The following is an 18,103-nucleotide window of genomic DNA, read 5'->3' as shown; positions in this document are numbered from 1 at the left end:
GAGAGGGGGAGGGAGGGAGGGAGAGAGAGAGAGACAGAGAGACAGAGAGAGAGAGAGAGAGAGACAGAGAGAGAGAGAGAGAGAGAGGGGGAGGGAGGGAGGGAGAGAGAGAGACAGAGAGAGGGAGAGACAGAGAGAGAGAGGGGGAGGGAGGGAGGGAGGGAGGGAGAGACAGAGAGAGAGAGGGGGAGGGAGAGAGAGAGAGAGAGAGAGGGGGAGGGAGGGAGGGAGAGAGAGAGACAGAGAGAGAGAGGGGGAGGGAGGGAGGGAGAGAGAGAGACAGAGAGAGAGAGGGGGAGGGAGGGAGGGAGAGAGAGAGAGGGGGAGAGACAGAGAGAGAGAGGGGGAGGGAGGGAGAGAGAGAGAGAGAGAGAGGGAGGGAGAGAGAGAGAGAGAGAGAGAGCGAGAGCGAGGGAGAGAGAGAGAGAGAGAGAGAGAGAGAGAGAGAGAGAGAGAGAGAGAGAGAGAGAGGTTACGACCTAATCCTTGTTATCTGTGAAGATAAGCTGAGAAATACTGTTCAAAGAGTAACAAGCCCACCGACTCACACTGGACGTTTAACACTCTGAGTGAACAAATATCATCAACCACTTTTACATTTGTGGAGGGTTAGCTTTTACAAAAGAGCTTATTTCCTTTCAAATACGACCTCATACTGTATATTTTACAGTTGTTAAGACTTCTGGCAGGTTTTTGAAATCATTCATGCACTCATTGGTCAAATGGAATGTAATGAATACAATGTTGGGAAAACAACACATTGCAAGTACAATTGTTGAGGTTCTTGTACTTTAAACAGTTCAGAGGGAAATATTGCTGCTGTTTACATTCCTTATGATGCAAATACAAAAAATGCACGACAGGAATGGACTTCTGTTTCTCTTCTGTTTGTTGTGTTGAAAATGGGCTACAACTACATGTCGTGTGCATCCTTGTGCAGCGTAATGACAATAAATGATCCTGAAAGGAAAAGCTGGGAATACAAATGGTGGGAAATCTGATACGCTGCACACAGGCTGACTGAGGTCCACCATGGTGGTGCAATGCATGAGGTTCTGACACTCACACTAAACGTGTTGCCAGGCAGTTTAATGGACTTCTTTGGGGTTTGTAGCTAATTACCCAATTGCACAACCAGCTAATTGGCCTGAAGCAGTGAACTCCACCCTCTTGCCTCACCACCGTTCAACAAACACCATCACACAATCCAGCTTTACCGGTTTCTGCTTCAAAGGTTCCCTCTAATGTTACCCCGCCCGTCTAGAATGAAAAGGTGTTAAAAGCAAACACTGAAACGTCACCGCGGCTTCTTTTCAACGTGCAGCTGTTATCACACATTTCTATGATAATTCTATTGGCTGTTCGACTCCGGATAGAACACCATATTTGTGTGAAGTCATTCTGTCTAATTACAACCACTACAACTCTTTCCAGCTCCTTTAAACATACATGTACTGTAGTTTAAAGCCCATTGAAGAGGTCAAGGAGTCAACAATAGTCTTGTCGTCATCGACGACATGCTGCGGCTCAGATCCTCTCCAGCACTGAGAACGTGGGCGGTGCTGTTTGCTGGAGGGAAACGTTTCAACCTGCTTCAGTGTTGTTTGATACACAACTATGTTAATTATAACGTATCACGTCCCTCTGAAGCGGGTTCTTCCGCCACCTGCTCTCTTTGATCTGCGCGGTTGCCAGATTAAAGTTGCCGTTGTCCGTTTCTGCAGCCCACGCATTTATGGCATGCAGATGTTTCTGCATTCAGTCAGAGCAAGTAACAAAAGTACAACGAGAGACCGCTTCTAGAAAGTTGAGTGGTATGAAATCTATGTGCTGTAATAGTGGACATGCAGACAGGTGTTTTCTTCTATTTGAATGTTTTTACTGTTATTACATCTGCTTTCAACAAGTCAACATGTTAAATTGAAAGGAAATATCCTCAAATACAGATGCATGTGAATTTCCTCTTGTACTGTCTTGCAAAGGGATGACTTAAACATGTCTCTTCTATTTCATCTGATTCTGCTTTCAGGGGTGAGCCAACGTTCAGCTGTCTGTTCTGCAGGCTTTAATTAAATGGTTTGAAGGGAATGCCGCGAGGAGAAACATTGGTGGCACGAACAGGATCTGACATGAAGGGGTGATGCAATGACACTTGTTTATCTGATTTTGTTTACGATGAGACATCCTGCTGAAACACATTTGCTCACTCCCGGTTTTTCTGGTAATGTTCCTCGATTAAAAGTCGATTGGAGAGTTATTCAGATCACCTGTCAGGATGTGAGGACTGACTCCTTATTAAGAATTGAGAGCAGCTTGATGCATTTCCCCTCTTGGCCAATCAGGATGAAGACGACTTTCTTTTCTCTCGGGTTGACGAGAGGTGAAGAACTGAAGAGTCAGCGCGTTCAGTTCCTCATTGTAACAGTCAGACAGGTGCGCTGGTCTTCAGGCCTTAAGACTTCTTTGTTGTCTTCACTTTCCCGATTGAGGGTGTTTTATTGAAAGACCAGCTGGAGTAATAATAAAGAACACCTTTAGCTTACCTGCATCAGGGCAGGTCTTATTGCAAGCGTTGTCCTTGCCCAACGATACGTTAAAGGAGACATATGCTTACTCATTTTCAGGTTCACACTAGAACATGTTTAAAACACTTTATTTTCCTCATATTGTCCGTTTGAATACCTGTGTTCAGCCTCTGTCTGACACGCTCCGTTTCAGTGCCTGTCTCTTTAAGCCCCACTCCTAAATAAAGCCCGGTCTGCTCTGATTGGCTCGCGAGAACCCATCTTTGTATTACAACACCTTTGCACAGGTAGGTGCAGATGCTCAGATGGGCTCGTGTACTCTCGTGAGCCTGCAGGCTATATGTAGTTTGGTTTATTTCCAAACACTCATGTCTTTGTTATCAAAGAGGCATTTTATTGGAAGTGAAGCGGCGTTCTTTCATTATTACTAAGAAGGCTTTTTCTTCACTCTGAGACTTGTTTCTCCAAGAACTTGTTTTAATCATGTGGTTCTTAACTGGTTCTCATGCTTAGAACCACATGATTAAAAACAGAAAATGTATTAAAAAAATAAAAGTACTCATGCAGAAAATATATCCCCTGTGACAGTTATTACTGTTAAATATTAAATGATTCGATTATTATTACTCGTGCATTAATGTAAAGCAGCTAATGATTGTTTTCATGATCATGTATAAATTGGGTAACGAGGTCGTTTATTAAAAATGAAACCATCACCACTGTCCGTTTACTGCAGTGAAGTAGAAAGTACAATATTTCATTTCAAAGAATCCGGTAAAGTACAATACGTGAAATGTACTTTGTTTCTTACCACCACTGATTCTAACTTCCATTAAATATCAACAGTCCATCACTGAACTCCACAGATTACCGAGTGGGTTTTCTAAAGCTCTCTAACGTACAGTCGGTTCTCACTTGAAGTGGGAAGTTTCAACACGGCTCCGTCTCACGGTACAGTTTATTCTGGGGTCAGCTCGGGGTCACAAGTCGAGGTCACTGTGAGTTGCTCTCTCGCCAGCTTTTGTTCCAGGAACCGATCGCTGACTTCCATCCCATTGATGACGCACCACGATCTCTCCACCCGGGTTTGTCGTCACCGGAGTGAAACCTGACATCTCAAAGTGCTGTGTGCTGAACGGCTGTTATTCAATGTTGGCCAATATGGTGCCAAAGTACACACACACACACACACACACACACACACACACACACACACACACACACACACGCACACACACACACGCGCGGGAGAGGGAAGAGGCTTTGTCATGGAGGGAAATAAACTGATGTAACTCAGTCACAAGTGGAGGCGAGGTCACTGATGCAACAGCGGTGTCATAATCTTTGGGTCAAAGATCACAGCTGGACACACGAGCACATTTGCAGGTTTTACCAGATAACCGAAATTCAAGTGTTGTTTTATGCTGCTGCAGTATATAGGCTGGTTCCAACAGAAATATTTTATTATTTTACAGTAAATGTCACAAATGATCCAGCCTGGTTTCACTCCCACAATGCACCCTTCATCGTCTGTATGAGACACACTGGACTTTCAATGTAAGCCCATCTGTGTCACAACTAGACCTCGGGCAGCAGAAGTATCAAGAGGGAGAAGTCCAGTCAGGGGACCTGATTATTTTGTCCCGTGTGATCTTCACTGGTGTCATGCAGCCTGTTCTCATACAGCGTTCCTAAGTGCAAAGTGCTCAGTGGCAGTGGAGGTGAATGGGTCAAAGCAAAAACGGTCTTCAGCCCAGGAGACGAGAGGTCAACCCAAACCACCATCTTTTCCTAAACCGAACTCAGTATTTCACAACTTATTCCTAAATGTAACCACGACGTTTTGTTGCCTAAATCAAACGAAGTTTCAACGCAAACAATAAGAACTAACTTCTTGGTCAGATATCGTACGAACCGAGGACACGTCGCGTGACGTCACTTGACCACAGGATAGAGTCATGTTACGCCACAGCCGAAGCTTACGTTGCATTTAATTCACACTTATCTAAAGCTAAAGCATCATGTTTTTTTTCTAACCCTGACTTTGTAGTTTCGATGCCTAAATCGAACCGTGAGAGTTTCACAGCATGAACCGCATGTTACGCGTTAACCGGGAACGTTTCGCAACGTTAACCACGACCCTTAACCACGTCACTATAGTGACGCTTTCTGCCCAGATGGCAAAATATGATGAGTAGCGATGAGATCAGGTTGGATTATCTGATGCACTCATGAAGTTAAGCTCCTCAACGATCCTATCTTAAAGGTAATACATTGCCGGTTGTCCCTTTCCTCATGAAGACAGATATACAGTACAGAGTACAGTGACTGTGAGGAAGAAAACATCCACATGGAAACAGCTGACTGGGCCACTCTGACACAGCAGAACTGCTTACTCACGTACGGACACATTGACAGAGTACAAGGAACAAAGCTTCTGTTTGAGGAAGTTACGCTGAATAGAAAGCACCAGATTAACGAAACATTTGCAAACCATAAGCATGATGCATTTTTCACTTATATGATTAATTGTATGAGTTCAACGACGAGGATGTGATGACGCCAGTATTCTTTATTTAGCCTTTTAAAGACACAAGGAAGTGAAAGAGGCTCTAATCTCCGATAGAATCTCCGGTGAGGGGAAAATACAAGAAGGAAGAAGAATTGGACACAAGATAAGTGAAAACAAGGAATAACAAAAAGTACAAAGTGGATCATTAAAAACAACAAGAGGACAAGGAAGTGAAGGGACGCTGATGGGGAACACCGATCATCTCAGTTGAAGAGAAAGGTGTTGTCTGGAGGTTGTATTGCTGCCGCATTTGTCTCGTACATGCAACAAGGAAAAGTTTCAATCTTGTGCAACAGGTGAGAAAAGTGCACCTGTTTCCGTGGAGATAATCTTTGAGACTTGGTCAGTGGTCAAAACACCAGACACGAGAACACAGTGAGCGGCGGGGGAAACAGTAAAAGCATTGGTAATCATTTAGTGAGAAGGATATCTGTGACGCCCATCACAGAGCTCATAAAAGCCTTTAACTCTAATAACAAACTCACTAACAGACTCATGATGAAAGATATTGGCACTGATGTGTAAGTCTTCCAGAGAAGTTATTCAGAATCCACTTGACAATTCAGTAGAAGTGTGTGTGTGTGTGTGTGCGTGCGTGCGTGCGTGCGTGTGAATGGAATGTGCATGTCTCTGTTTTCTCTGTTTGCTTGTGTGTGTTTAAGTATTGATTACAATCTGAGATTTTCAGATAATTCACCGCGTCAGTGTAGCAGTAAACAGGTAAGACAGCGGCAGCGCTGAAGCTGAAGTTATGCTTTCTGCGTCCTCGAGGCTCATCAGAGGCTCATTCACTGTGACGTGTGCGATCAGATGGTAGCGTAGCGATCTTGGCTTTGGTACAAGCGCACTTTACAGCTACTTTAGAAAACCCTTTCTTTGTGTTCATTTGTAGGTTTTAGCAAAGTTCGGAAACTTTAAACTCCATCATTGATACTATTTTACAATCAGCAACCTCCGGAGATGAACAATGAAGCAAAACAAGCGGTTTTGGTCTCTAATATCCCTGTTCATATACGTGACCAAAACAACTACAAAGAGATGCAAAGAGACATAACGTGAATATAAAAAGGGCAAAACAACTACAAAGAGACATGAAACAACTACAAAGAGACATGAAACAACTACGAAGAGACATGAAACAACTACGAAGAGACATGAAACAACTATAAAGAGACATGAAACAACTACAAAGAGACATGAAACAACTACGAAGAGACATGAAACAACTACAAAGAGACATGAAACAACTATAAAGATACATGAAACAACTACAAAGAGACATGAAACAACTACGAAGAGACATGAAACAACTACAAAGCGACATGAAACAACTACAAAGAGACATGAAACAACTACAAAGAGACATGAAACAACTACGAAGAGACATGAAACAACTACAAAGCGACATGAAACAACTACAAAGAGACATGAAACAACTACAAAGAGACATGAAACAACTACGAAGAGACATGAAACAACTATAAAGAGACATGAAACAACTACAAAGAGACATGAAACAACTATAAAGATACATGAAACAACTACAAAGAGACATGAAACAACTACGAAGAGACATGAAACAACTACAAAGCGACATGAAACAACTACAAAGAGACATGAAACAACTACGAAGAGACATGAAACAACTACAAAGAGACATGAAACAACTACAAAGAGACATGAAACAACTACAAAGAGACATGAAACAACTACGAAGAGACATGAAACAACTACAAAGAGACATGAAACAACTACAAAGAGACATGAAACAACTACAAAGAGACATGAAACAACCACAAAGAGATGCAAAGAGACACAACGTGAATATAAAAAGGAGCAACACAACCACTAAGAGACATGAAACAACCACAAAGATACATGAAACAACCACAAAGAGACATGAAACAACTACAAAGAGACATGAAACAACTACAAAGAGACATGAAACAACTACAAAGAGACATGAAACAACTACAAAGAGATGCAAAGAGACACAACGTGAATATAAAAAGGAGCAACACAACCACTAAGAGACATGAAACAACCACAAAGATACATGAAACAACCACAAAGATACATGAAACAACCACAAAGATACATGAAACAACCACAAAGAGACATGAAACAACTACAAAGAGATGCAAAGAGACACAACGTGAATATAAAAAGGAGCAACACAACCACTAAGAGACATGAAACAACCACAAAGAGATGCAAAGAGACACAACGTGAATATAAAAAGGGCAAAACAACTACAAAGAGACATGAAACAACTACAAAGAGACATGAAACAACCACAAAGAGACATACAAAGAGCATAAAAAGCCCCTTTTTGGATTAAAAAATGTTTGTCTGTTCCAAGATGTGCCAAGATGCCGGAGTTACCCACTTTATCACTCCTCAGAAACCCTATGACGTGCACATTTTATACAGTTTATGGTATTTTATCAAATACGTAGGTGCTTCAGCATTTTCTCTAGAATTGTATTTTTGGCAGCGTGGGAAGGCTTTGAAACATCGTTTGGATCTTCATGTTGGGAAATAAACTTAATTCTCAGCACCTGAGGCATCAGGGCCGCACCTCACTCAGAGCTCTGTCTGAACGCAGCCTTAAAGAAGCCCCATTGCACGAAAACATGTTATCTGGTGTTTCTTTCTGAGAAATAAAGACTGAGGTTCAACAATTACAACTTTAATATCAGTGATGTGAAAGGACTGTACAGATCATATTTTACTGTATTTACATGATGGACACGAGCTGCTGCATAAAAGGTTGAACCACCAGAGGTTACGTGAGGTTATGAGGTCTCCTCGCAGCGCCCTCTGCAGGTGCACTGGTGCATTACACGATGAGCAGCTTCACACTCATTACTGCTCCGCCTCAGACTGAGCGGGCCTCCATGGTGTCAGGCTGCAAACTGCTCGAGGCAAAGGAGCAGTGCATGATGGGACAGAAGCGCTCGTGGGCCCCGAGAGTCTCGGAGAGCATTCGCTGCTCCTCGTGCAGAGAATCCACCTGAAGACAAGCCGACCCAGACATTATATTACTGTCATCTTAGTGTAGATAAGATCTTTGTTTTGTTTTCACATGTTCTATGTACACCACATTCATGTTGAAGTAAAGATGTGCCGAGTACAGAATGTACAGTCGTCTGTTATTATACCTCTCTCCTCAGCTTCCTGTTCCTCTGCTCCAGCAGCTCACAGGCCTAGAGGAGAGGAGAGAAGGGAGGAAGGAAAGGAGAGAAGGGAGGAAGGAAAGCTGTTCTAGAATGACTTCTGTGGCTCTGCAGACTCTGGAGATTTACACCTATACTTACAGTTTAAAATCAACATATTATGCCTTTTAAAACTAAAGGCATAACTAGAGGCACACACCTCATGCAGAAGGTCAGCTCTCTGTGTTTGTCTCTTTCTGCTCTTCTGGGCTGCAACTCTGTTCTTCTCTCTCCTCTTCAACGTCCTGTCTTCATCCTCTGAACCCTGAGAGAGAGAGAGAGAGAGAGAGCGAGAGAGGGCGAGAGAGGGAGAGAGAGGGCGAGAGCGAGAGAGGGAGAGAGAGAGAGAGAATCCATTCAATTGGCAGGTCACATTTATGCAGTTTAACTTTATTTCGACATGTTTTTGAATGAACGGTTTGCTTCATTGAAACTACATTTTTTAAATTTCCTTTTCATTCAACATTTTAAATCCGAGGCCTCACAATCATTTTTCAACATCCTGAAAATGTTGCTTTGACTGTTTGCTAGCACGACCTTTGACCTCCCTGTGGGATCAGCAGCAGCTTGCTGTAATAAGTTTCCCTGTAATGACACGAGAATAAAGACTGAACGTAGCATCGGTGTGATCTCACCTCACATCCTGCACAGAGGGATTTCTTGTTCTTCTGAGGAGAGTTGCAGGAAGAATCACAGTCTGACATCATTAAAAGCTGCATTCAAATGATGGAACACGAGGACGTCCTGCCCACCGGCTCGGTCAGGAACACAAACCGTGTGGTGTGAAGACTGGCCATCGGGTCCAGTGAAGCTAAAACAAGCCGGGCTGCAGTTTCACTTCAGCTTTCTTTTCACTTTTCAATTTCGCTGCCGCTTTAGCAGCAGCAGCAGCAGCAGCAGCGAGGGCAGTTCACATAAGTCACATGGCCCACACTGTCCCTTCATGCCTCACACACCCTGCTGTAGACACACACCTGAGCAGGGGGTCCCAACCTTTCAATTCCTTGAAGCCCCGCCTACGTTTATCGAAGAAAAACTGAGCCCCAAAAAACAAAAAAAAGTACAAACCCGTGAACAAAATCCTCAATTTGAATAAAGCGATTCAGCGGATTGATCGAGTTAGTTTGCTTTCATTAAATCAACGTTCTTTAATGAAAAGAAGTCGTACAAATAAAGCGACAGATTTTAGTTTTGGACTTTTGGAAACAATCCTACGCAGCCACATCTGGATTATAATTCTACACACAAACCTATAATAATGATCTTTATCCGACACTCTGCACAAACAGCATGTGGACTCATAGTTTGGACTTTTTTTTTTATTCAAACATGTTATTTACAGACTTTTGCATAAATTATCCAGTTAAGAGTGTTGTTATGATTTTAGTTATACATGCAAATCTAATTTTGACATCCGAGCAGACGAATCCCGGCACAGCCCCTGTAAGCTCTGGGAACCACTGCACTGCAGAACCAAATGTGTATTAATCCCCAAAAAGCGCTCGTTTGAGTAACTTCTTCAGTAGAAACTGAGTAGACCGGTCAAAGTATTGAGACTCGCAGCATCTTGGTTTTTTGGTTATTTTATGGAATTTGTTTCAAATCTGTTTCCGTGGCAGAAAAATCTTAAAATGAAGAGATTGTTGAACATGTTGGGCCCTTTGTGCTCCATGAATCAATCCATGAACAGTTTATGTGAAATCATAGTAAAGTCTCAACATCAATAATATTTATTCATGTCTGAATGTGAGACATGATGGAACCTTTACTGCACGTTTAAAATGGATAAACCTGAAGAAGAGTCATTTTTAACCGCTTCTTTCTACTGGTAAAAAAAAGAAAACGTACGAGTCCAGAACATCACACCGTCTGCACTGGCGTGTGCTCGTGGAAGCAGGAAGCGTCACTCTGGTTTGCCGAGAGGCAAGTAGCAGTCCGTGGCTGCCTCCTCTACGGATCTCTTGATTGGCCGCCTGCTCCTCGCAGGAGGAGGCGGCGGCGCGTCCGATTGGCCGGCGAAGCCGAACACCTCTCGGTGGATCTCCAGAGCGGCGTGACCCGGTTTCATGTCGAGGATCTCACAGAGGCCTTTGGCTTGTTTCTGCAGAGTGTTGATTGACTAGACGGAAGAAAATATAAATAAATACATCAATACAGCTTCTTTATCTCCATCCATCCATAACACGATGTGGTGCGTTCAGGTGTGTGCGCTACCTTTATGACCTGGATGGCCTGTTTCACCATCACAGGAGCTGCTGCTGACAAGTTCTTCATGATGCTCTCTGGCGAACACACACACACACACACACACACACACACACACGCAAAATAACTGAGGCTGGTTTGTTTGTCTAAGTGAGGCAACAGACATACATCTGTGTAAGATATGTTCCTGCATAAACATCAAAATATATGCAGAATCACGTTAAATAATCAAGCTAATAATTCTATATATACATATAACATTCTGCAGATAAACCGTTGTGTCGTTTCACGATGAATCCATTCACCGGCGGCTACACTTTGTGTTCGCACTCTCGGCTCCAAAGTCTCATGAAACTCACAGTTTGAACAGAAAAAAGCACGGATGCGTTCAGGTGTTTCAGTTCATTTATGTGTTTCAAATGTCCAGCTGAAAGAGAAGTAGCTCTTCCTGTCAATCAGACAGGAACATAATGTATGTGACGCCATAGGAGAGAGAGTGTGTGTGTGTGTGTGTGTGTGTGTATGCAGCATTTCAAATGCTTTAAACCAGAGAGAAATGATACAAACGGCAACACAAAATATGAATATTTCGTCTCTTTCCTCGCATGCTTTATGCAAAGACATCGCTGAACGTTTTTCTGTCGATCTTTCATTACCCTCAGAATATCAAAGAACACGAACGCCGAAATTAAAACACGTGTGTATTGAATGATTAAGAAGGTAAGAACCTTGACCAGGATCTTTGAGCAGCTCTTGAGGTTTGACCGCGTGCTCGTACAGCCCCTGAAACACAAACGCAGCAGACGTCAGGGGTGATAAAGTTAAACATGTATTAATCAAATACATTTCAGGGTTTGATCACGAAACATTATGTCATTGACACAAAGTCAGTGTAACGTTGATCTCAACAGTCACTTGTCAGCCATCTGTGAAATGATGGATTCCTGTTTATGAGCTGCGACTGTGGCTTTAATGTCTAAAGTGCAGTTTCTCCTCCGGCCCGGCTGTGTTTATTCCATGAAACGGCGGTGTCGGCGTGCCTCGTCCACTCACTTCACTGCACATGTATCAGCCCTGAATGAAGACGGATCTACTGCGGCACCCACCATGAGTTTGCGCTCAGCTTTGAGGGAGTGGACCACATGAGGCAGGATCTTTTTCGGGTACGTGCGGCGCCTCCTGGTGGTCTCCACTATGGTGTCATCCAGCAGGCTTTCCAGATCCATCGCGTCGTCCTCGGCTGAGTGGTGGAGGGAGAGGAGAGACAGTTAGCGTTATTAAACAGGACTTTATTTCAGACAACATCAACATTATTTACCGACTGAGGACGCTGTGTAAAGCTGAAGCTCCTTACACTGACTTTATACAGTTTGTCGTGTGAATCACCTTCAACATCAGGTGCCTCCTCCCACGGCTGTCCGTTCACCAACACGTTGTCCTGAACAGCTGCCTCAAAGTTCTGCACGGATACAAACACGTTTCACGACTTAACAGTTTCAACCAACAATACAACAGTTCACCTCGAGCAGAGTTCAAATACTCCTGCAGCACATTATCAACTGTATCACAGCGAACGCGTGTTTCTAGGGCTGCAGCTAAGCTTCTAATTACTCATGAATCTGTCGATTCGTTTCTTAAATGAGAATCATAAAATACTCAATTCCTAAAGCTCAAGGTGATGTCATCAAATGTCTTGTTTTGTCGAACCAAGAGCTCGAAATTCAAAGATCTCCAGTTTCGTCTCACTATCGAGGCAAAGAAACGCTCACGATGGAAAATTGGGAATATTTGTGCAGCTCTGCTTAAAAATGTATATTTTATCTGCTCCCCAAATACTCTTTATCTGTACGCTGAAACGCATACATGCAGGAGTTTAGTGCAATCAACTATTCTTTTGTCATGTACTTAAAATAAATAAACATACATACATATATATATATATACACACGTATAACACCTTTAAGCCGAAATTATCACTTCAACTCAACAAATGTCAATACAAACATTAAATTCAAGATTTTATCAATGCGATTTGGTTTGGAAGTCACCAAAGAGACAACTGTGCGCACTTGCAACACAAGTATTCAATCAGCAGACTGTTGATACTTGACAGGAACAGTTTTCTAATCACTTAATTCTCTAAATGTACAGTTAGTAGTAACATTAGGATGTAAACAACAGGACCCACCACCAGCAGCTCCTGCAGTAAAACTCGCTTCGTCTCCTCGGAAACTTCCGGCTGTCCGTCAAGAGCTGTCTTCAAAATGTCTTTATATTTATTTATCTGTCCTATCACGTGTTTCTTGGACGTGACTTGCACTCTGTACTCCTGATTTGTTTCATCTTTCGGTAACAGTCCGCTTTCCACGGGCTCCATCTTTACCGCCAACTTGTTTATATATTTTTTGCCGTAAACCGGAAATGAAAGTGTAACTTCCTGGTCCGACTGCTAATATGTCCCCGGAACAACACTTCTAGCATCGCAGCAGCGTTCCGCCGGCTGTTAGCTATCGTCCCAATGTAAAAATGGACAAATGTCGCAGTTTTTCAGCATAGTTTGGACTTGTTATTTAGATTTCATCAATGGAGTATGGCTTCGTTGACTGTCACTGTCATATATCAGCCCGTGAGTTCGAAGAGGTAAGCGCAAAGTTAACTAAATAACCTAAACAAGTAGCGTTGTTTTTAACAGTATATGGCCCTCATTACATCCGTTGTAGACTAATTATAAATAACTAAAGCGTGTACTGACGTTGTCAATATCTACTTTGAGTCATAAAATCTGTTTGTACACAACAACATGTTAGCGTGCACTCACTGTCCACACAGTCTGTTACAGTCGTAACTACAGTCTTTGTTGAATAGTTAGATTTTGTTTGTATAATTTCTGTGTCCTATCGCTGTGCAAACTTCTGTTTGTCTCTCTAGGATCTGGATGATGTGATCCAGAGGACCACTGAGGTCAACACACACACACACACACACACACACACACACACACACACACACACACACACACACACACACACACACACACACACACACACACACACTTCATGATGGTAACATGAATTTGAAAAGAGACATGCATGTCTGTCTTGATATATATATATATATATTATAAAGTGTGCTTCATGGAGAAAGGAAGGACTGCATGAAAAAAAGAAATGGAGCTCACGATGATCTAATTAAGAAGTTACTGGAATGATATCCAGTTAAATGAATGAATAATTTAAAGATATTTAGATGTAGTGCACACAATCATTCTTCTGTCTGGTGAAATTACCTCATATTCTGCTCGTACATTTCCTGTTCTCATTTCATTTGCACATGAACTAATGTTTTCAGGGTAACTGCACTCGTCAGATCATTGTAGTCAAAGTGTGTCGTCTCACTAAAATTCAAGTGAAGTGCCAGAACCTCCGAACTGCAGCGACAGTGCGTGCAGAAGGAGATGCTCTCAGCTGGATCGCGCAGTGTTTATTGTTCGGGCTGTTACAGTTGAATCCTCCTCTCACACGTTATCCACGTCTGGTGGCTCCGTGTTTCGGCCTCCATCTGCTGCAGGGAGGCGAGGGCCCCGAGCAGCGCAGCGTGAAGCCTCAGGTCGCTCAGCAGTCTGCGCCTCACCCGTCCTTTCGTTGTTTGACTTGATTCATTCTGAGAGTAACTGTATCCGGTGCTGCTCTGTGGCGGAACGCAGGAGGAGATGAAGCTGTGTATTTATTTTTTCTTTAAAACACTGAAAGGTTTGTGGACTTAAGAAGCCTCTGAAAAATACCTTCATCTTTAGAAGGGAAACTGATTTTCACTCAGATTTCTTCTGGCTCACTGAATCCTGATGTTGTTGTGTTTTCTTTTTAATATGCATCTCGTCATAATGAAGAGCAAAATGTGCAGAAAATTCAAAGAACTTGCTCAATGCAGCACTGTAGAGTTAAAGGGAGTTCAGGTGCAAATTGTCCTTTTTTAAAAACAGCCAGAGATTCATATTTATAATGAAGAGATGAAGTCACATTTGCATTCTTTTGGAAAATTGCTGAAAATAGCTTTACTCTCTTTCTTTATCTGTTCTCCTAGTTTCTGTGTTGCACTTTCCACACATGACAGCGTGTGTCTGAACAGCTGCTGTTGGATTAATTCATATAACAACAGAGATGTCTGTTCCTCAGGATCGGGAAGCTGCTCTGCCGCAGTTCTACAAACACAGAGAACGCCTCGTCGCTAGTGGAGAGGTAGACACACACACACACACACACACTCTCTATTCTGTAGCTGCCTGTGGAGGAATGTGTGTGTTTGTCAGAGCAGATTTCAGGCACCACATGGCTCAAGTCAACAGTCCCACGCTGACTCCTGGCTCAACAAATGTTATTTTAATGGATCGGGTTGGAAGCACAGCGAGATCCTTCACGCCGTGGGGTGAGCTCCCACTCAGCAGGACAGAGACGACCAGATGTGTGTCTTCATTAAACAGCTGCGCGTCGCCAAAGAGCTGGACCTGCCTGTGTGAGTGGAGAGGAATAACATGTTTTCACCCTTATTGTGGTGGTTGTGCTGCTGCTGAGCCACAGAGGCTGATTTCACTCAAATTTGCACCGAAGCACGTGCTTAGAAAAAGTGCTGGCGAACTTGTTTTCATGGTGATTGTAATATAATATAATAGGAAAGCACATTTCAACAACAAGGTAATTCAAAGTGCTTCACATAAAACCATTAAAAGCATCAAAACACAAGGAAAAAGAAAAGGAGATTTAAAAACAATTAAAAAACTGTAAGAAATAAAATGCAGTAGTAAAATGCAGAAATGCAGGAAATTGATTAATATATGAATTGAACGTGGTTCAATTAAAGGCAGCAGCAAACAGAAAGGTCTTCAATCTTGATTTAAATGAGCTGAGGGTCTCAGCAGACCTGCAGCTTTCTGGGACTTTGTTCCAGATATGTGGAGCAGAAAAACTGAACGCTGCTTCTCCATGTTTAGTTCTGACTCTGGGAACAGAAAGTAGACCGGTCCCAGACGACCTGAGGGGTCGGGATGGTTCATAAGGTAGCAGCAGATCAGAGATGTATTTTGGCCCTAAACCATTCAGTGCTTTGTAAACCAACAGCAGGATTTTAAAGTAAATTCTTTGTTGGACAGGAAGGCAGTGCAAAGACCTCAGAACTGGAGTGATGTGGTCCACCCTAATAATAACACAATCAATTCAAACTCCTGCTTCCTGTGTTCTGCACAGGAACGTCCACTCACGATCCGCCGCTCCGGTCACCATACAGACCGTGAGAGAACACGGTGCGTGTCCCGCTCCTCTTCGTCACGTCGGACGTAATAACTCAGACTTTTGGACGAAACCATTCTCTGGTTTTTCCGTCAGGTGTCAGTCGAGCTCTGCTTCATAACTTCGCGGGGAAGCCGCCGGCCGCTCCCTCTTCTCCTTCCCACCTGCCGTCTGCCGGAACCAACAGGTGGGCGGGACTTCACACCTCACATGGGTTTGATACCTTTTTTTTAAAGGAGACAGAAGAAAAACAAAAATAAATCTCATTATTTTGGTTGGCATGTTTGACTCAGTTGACGTGCTTGCTAGCTTGTTTTGCTTAAATCTGCAGGTGCGTCTGCATTATACTGATTTCTCACAATGTAAGAGGTTGTTTCATGGAGGAGTTAGAACCGGAGACTTCACGTCTTTTAAATGCGACTTCCACAGAGAGGAATATCCAAAGTATAACGTTAACATATACATTTGCAAATTGGATTTTTGAATTATCACCAATAACTGTTTTTGAACTTAATTCTCAGTGTCCGCTCAAGAGTATGAATGTACAACACAACCAAGCTACCTAATGAACAAATAAATAAACATGAACTTCCTATTTCTGTTTTTCTTATCCCTTCTATAAAGATATCACAGCATGGCTTTAAATTCTGTGGTGAAATGTGACACTCCCTTAATCAATTTGAAATGAATGGAGTCGTGCACGTGCAAATACAATTGCCATGACGTCATTGGGAGTATTGCAGCAATAAGTCTCACTGCTCTCTTCCAAGTGTTTTCTCTCCGCAAGCTTGGTGGCTGTCGGCCACTCGATGCGGGCCGACGCGCGCTGCGGTCCGCCGGTCAGAGCAGCGAGGAGGTCCGTGCTGGTGCGCAGGTGAGTCCGGTAGTGTCTCCTCTCCCGGTACCGCTGGGGGTTCACCTCCACCTGGCACCACGTCTCCCTCGTCATGTTGAGCTGCAGGAGAGTCCGCTGCTCAGCGCCGGACATCGTGTGAGTGTTTGCGCTGTCTTTTGTTTCTGCTAGAAATGATCCGTTCTGTTTGTTTCTGTGTCGGATGCCGTTTCAATGGCAACGGGAAACCCGAAGAAGAAGCGCGTTCCAAAGATCTTTCACGTTCTGAAGGATGAGGGACTCTGTTGAGAGTTTAAAACACACGCGGAGGTTCTGCCTTTGTTTGTTCAACAGTTGGAACTTTTGATCTTCTCTAAAGTTTTACTTTCTCATTGTTTTGCTCTTTTTAAAGTCACAGAAACAAGTTCAAGAGTTCATTTGTGTGGCTTGGTTATTCAATCAAACAGAAGGTGTAAGAGTAAAACTATCCACAATGCAATTCAATTTTTTTATATAAAATAAGTTTTGTTTGCAAATCCAACACTTGAATGGCATTGTCAGTAGTTTTGCTCTGAAACCTCTTGTTTCTTTGCATAAAGCAGACACAACCCCACAATAAGCAGAGACATGTCATGACTCTCATATGCATGTGATATTTCTTACACACAATATATCTCCTTATGACCAACTCGTATCTCATTAATATGGTTTCTTAAATGACAGGATTCATCAAACTATCTACTGAGAGTAAATTCTGTTTTCTTCGCCCTCGTGGGACTTTGAAACAGAGACAGAGTGAGAGGTCCTCGCTCAGAGGTGATGTGATCCTCCTGACCTGCATCAAAGGGGTTTCAACTGCAAAAAGATATATGTATATGAAATATAATACAGCCTGTTTGTTTTTATTACAACCTGAATAATAACTCCTTATTGACCAGTGTCTACCATTCAATGGAATTTATATATTTTAATTCGTATTTTGGGATTAGGCTTCTGCAAACAGTCCTCTGCAGAATATAGAAAGAAATACAGTGAAAGACGTGAGCTAAAAAGAAGAAATACATCTCTGCACCGCATTTCACTCTGAAAATCTCACCATTGAGATCAATAAGTTCAATTTAAAACAACAACCGTGAGCATCAATCAGGGAGTGCAGCTCTAGAGCAACTCAACACCAACTTAACATCTTGTTTCTGCTGAAGTCCAATGATTTCACGTCTCCTGCTGTGAAGTGTTCAGGACACTGTGACGTCATGCCAGGCCACTGAAATGCTGTTTCCCAGCATGCCATCTTGAATGTTGCATTAGGTCAGGGCCTAAAATACCATTTGGGGTTTATTTCACAAATATTGATGCAACAATTAAATGAACAATGAATATGAGTTTCATGTGGGATTAGACTTGTACCTGCTGCAGTGGAGTCCCACTGGGTCAACGGATGATTAGGAATAGAGCAGATAACGGCCTGAGCA

The 18,103-nt window shown here is 42.8% G+C and overlaps 3 protein-coding genes and 1 long non-coding RNA gene across 4 annotated transcripts; 2 read left to right on the top strand and 2 right to left on the bottom strand.

Annotated features, from left to right (window-relative positions):
* Nucleotides 1-7,978: 7,978 nt before the first annotated feature.
* On the bottom strand, nt 7,979-9,112 carry batf3 (basic leucine zipper transcription factor, ATF-like 3; the record flags this gene model as incomplete). The annotated part of the gene is made up of 4 exons (XM_079290284.1): nt 7,979-8,113; nt 8,262-8,306; nt 8,476-8,580; nt 9,068-9,112. 4 exons carry the CDS (start codon nt 9,110-9,112, stop codon nt 7,979-7,981), a joined length of 330 nt encoding a protein of 109 aa, XP_079146410.1.
* A 520-nt stretch (nt 9,113-9,632) lies between these two features.
* On the bottom strand, nt 9,633-12,898 carry nsl1 (NSL1 component of MIS12 kinetochore complex). Its single transcript, XM_079291546.1, has 6 exons — nt 12,709-12,898; nt 11,907-11,979; nt 11,627-11,760; nt 11,249-11,303; nt 10,530-10,597; nt 9,633-10,434 (listed from the first exon to the last, which is right to left on the bottom strand). Exons 1-6 carry the CDS (start codon nt 12,895-12,897, stop codon nt 10,219-10,221), a joined length of 735 nt encoding a protein of 244 aa, XP_079147672.1. The 5' UTR covers nt 12,898; the 3' UTR covers nt 9,633-10,218.
* Nucleotides 12,899-13,033: 135 nt separating this feature from the next.
* tatdn3 (TatD DNase domain containing 3) lies at nt 13,034-16,794 on the top strand (the record flags this gene model as incomplete). Its single annotated transcript, XM_079290283.1, is given in 9 exon segments — nt 13,034-13,160; nt 13,449-13,481; nt 14,022-14,126; nt 14,924-14,944; nt 14,947-15,029; nt 15,758-15,813; nt 15,896-15,986; nt 16,587-16,673; nt 16,761-16,794. Coding segments are annotated over 9 exon segments (567 nt in total). The 5' UTR covers nt 13,034-13,103.
* Nucleotides 14,130-14,881, top strand: LOC306793073. The gene is made up of 3 exons (XR_013772863.1): nt 14,130-14,269; nt 14,693-14,755; nt 14,832-14,881. It is a non-coding gene; the product is annotated as an uncharacterized lncRNA (long non-coding RNA).
* Nucleotides 16,795-18,103: the final 1,309 nt, after the last annotated feature.

The sequence above is a fragment of the Melanostigma gelatinosum genome (genome assembly GCF_949748355.1).
Source record: "Melanostigma gelatinosum genome assembly, chromosome: 19".
Taxonomy (NCBI): Eukaryota; Metazoa; Chordata; class Actinopteri; order Perciformes; family Zoarcidae; genus Melanostigma; species Melanostigma gelatinosum.
Note: the sequence above shows the minus strand (reverse complement) of the source record. Positions and strands in the feature narration are given on the sequence as shown.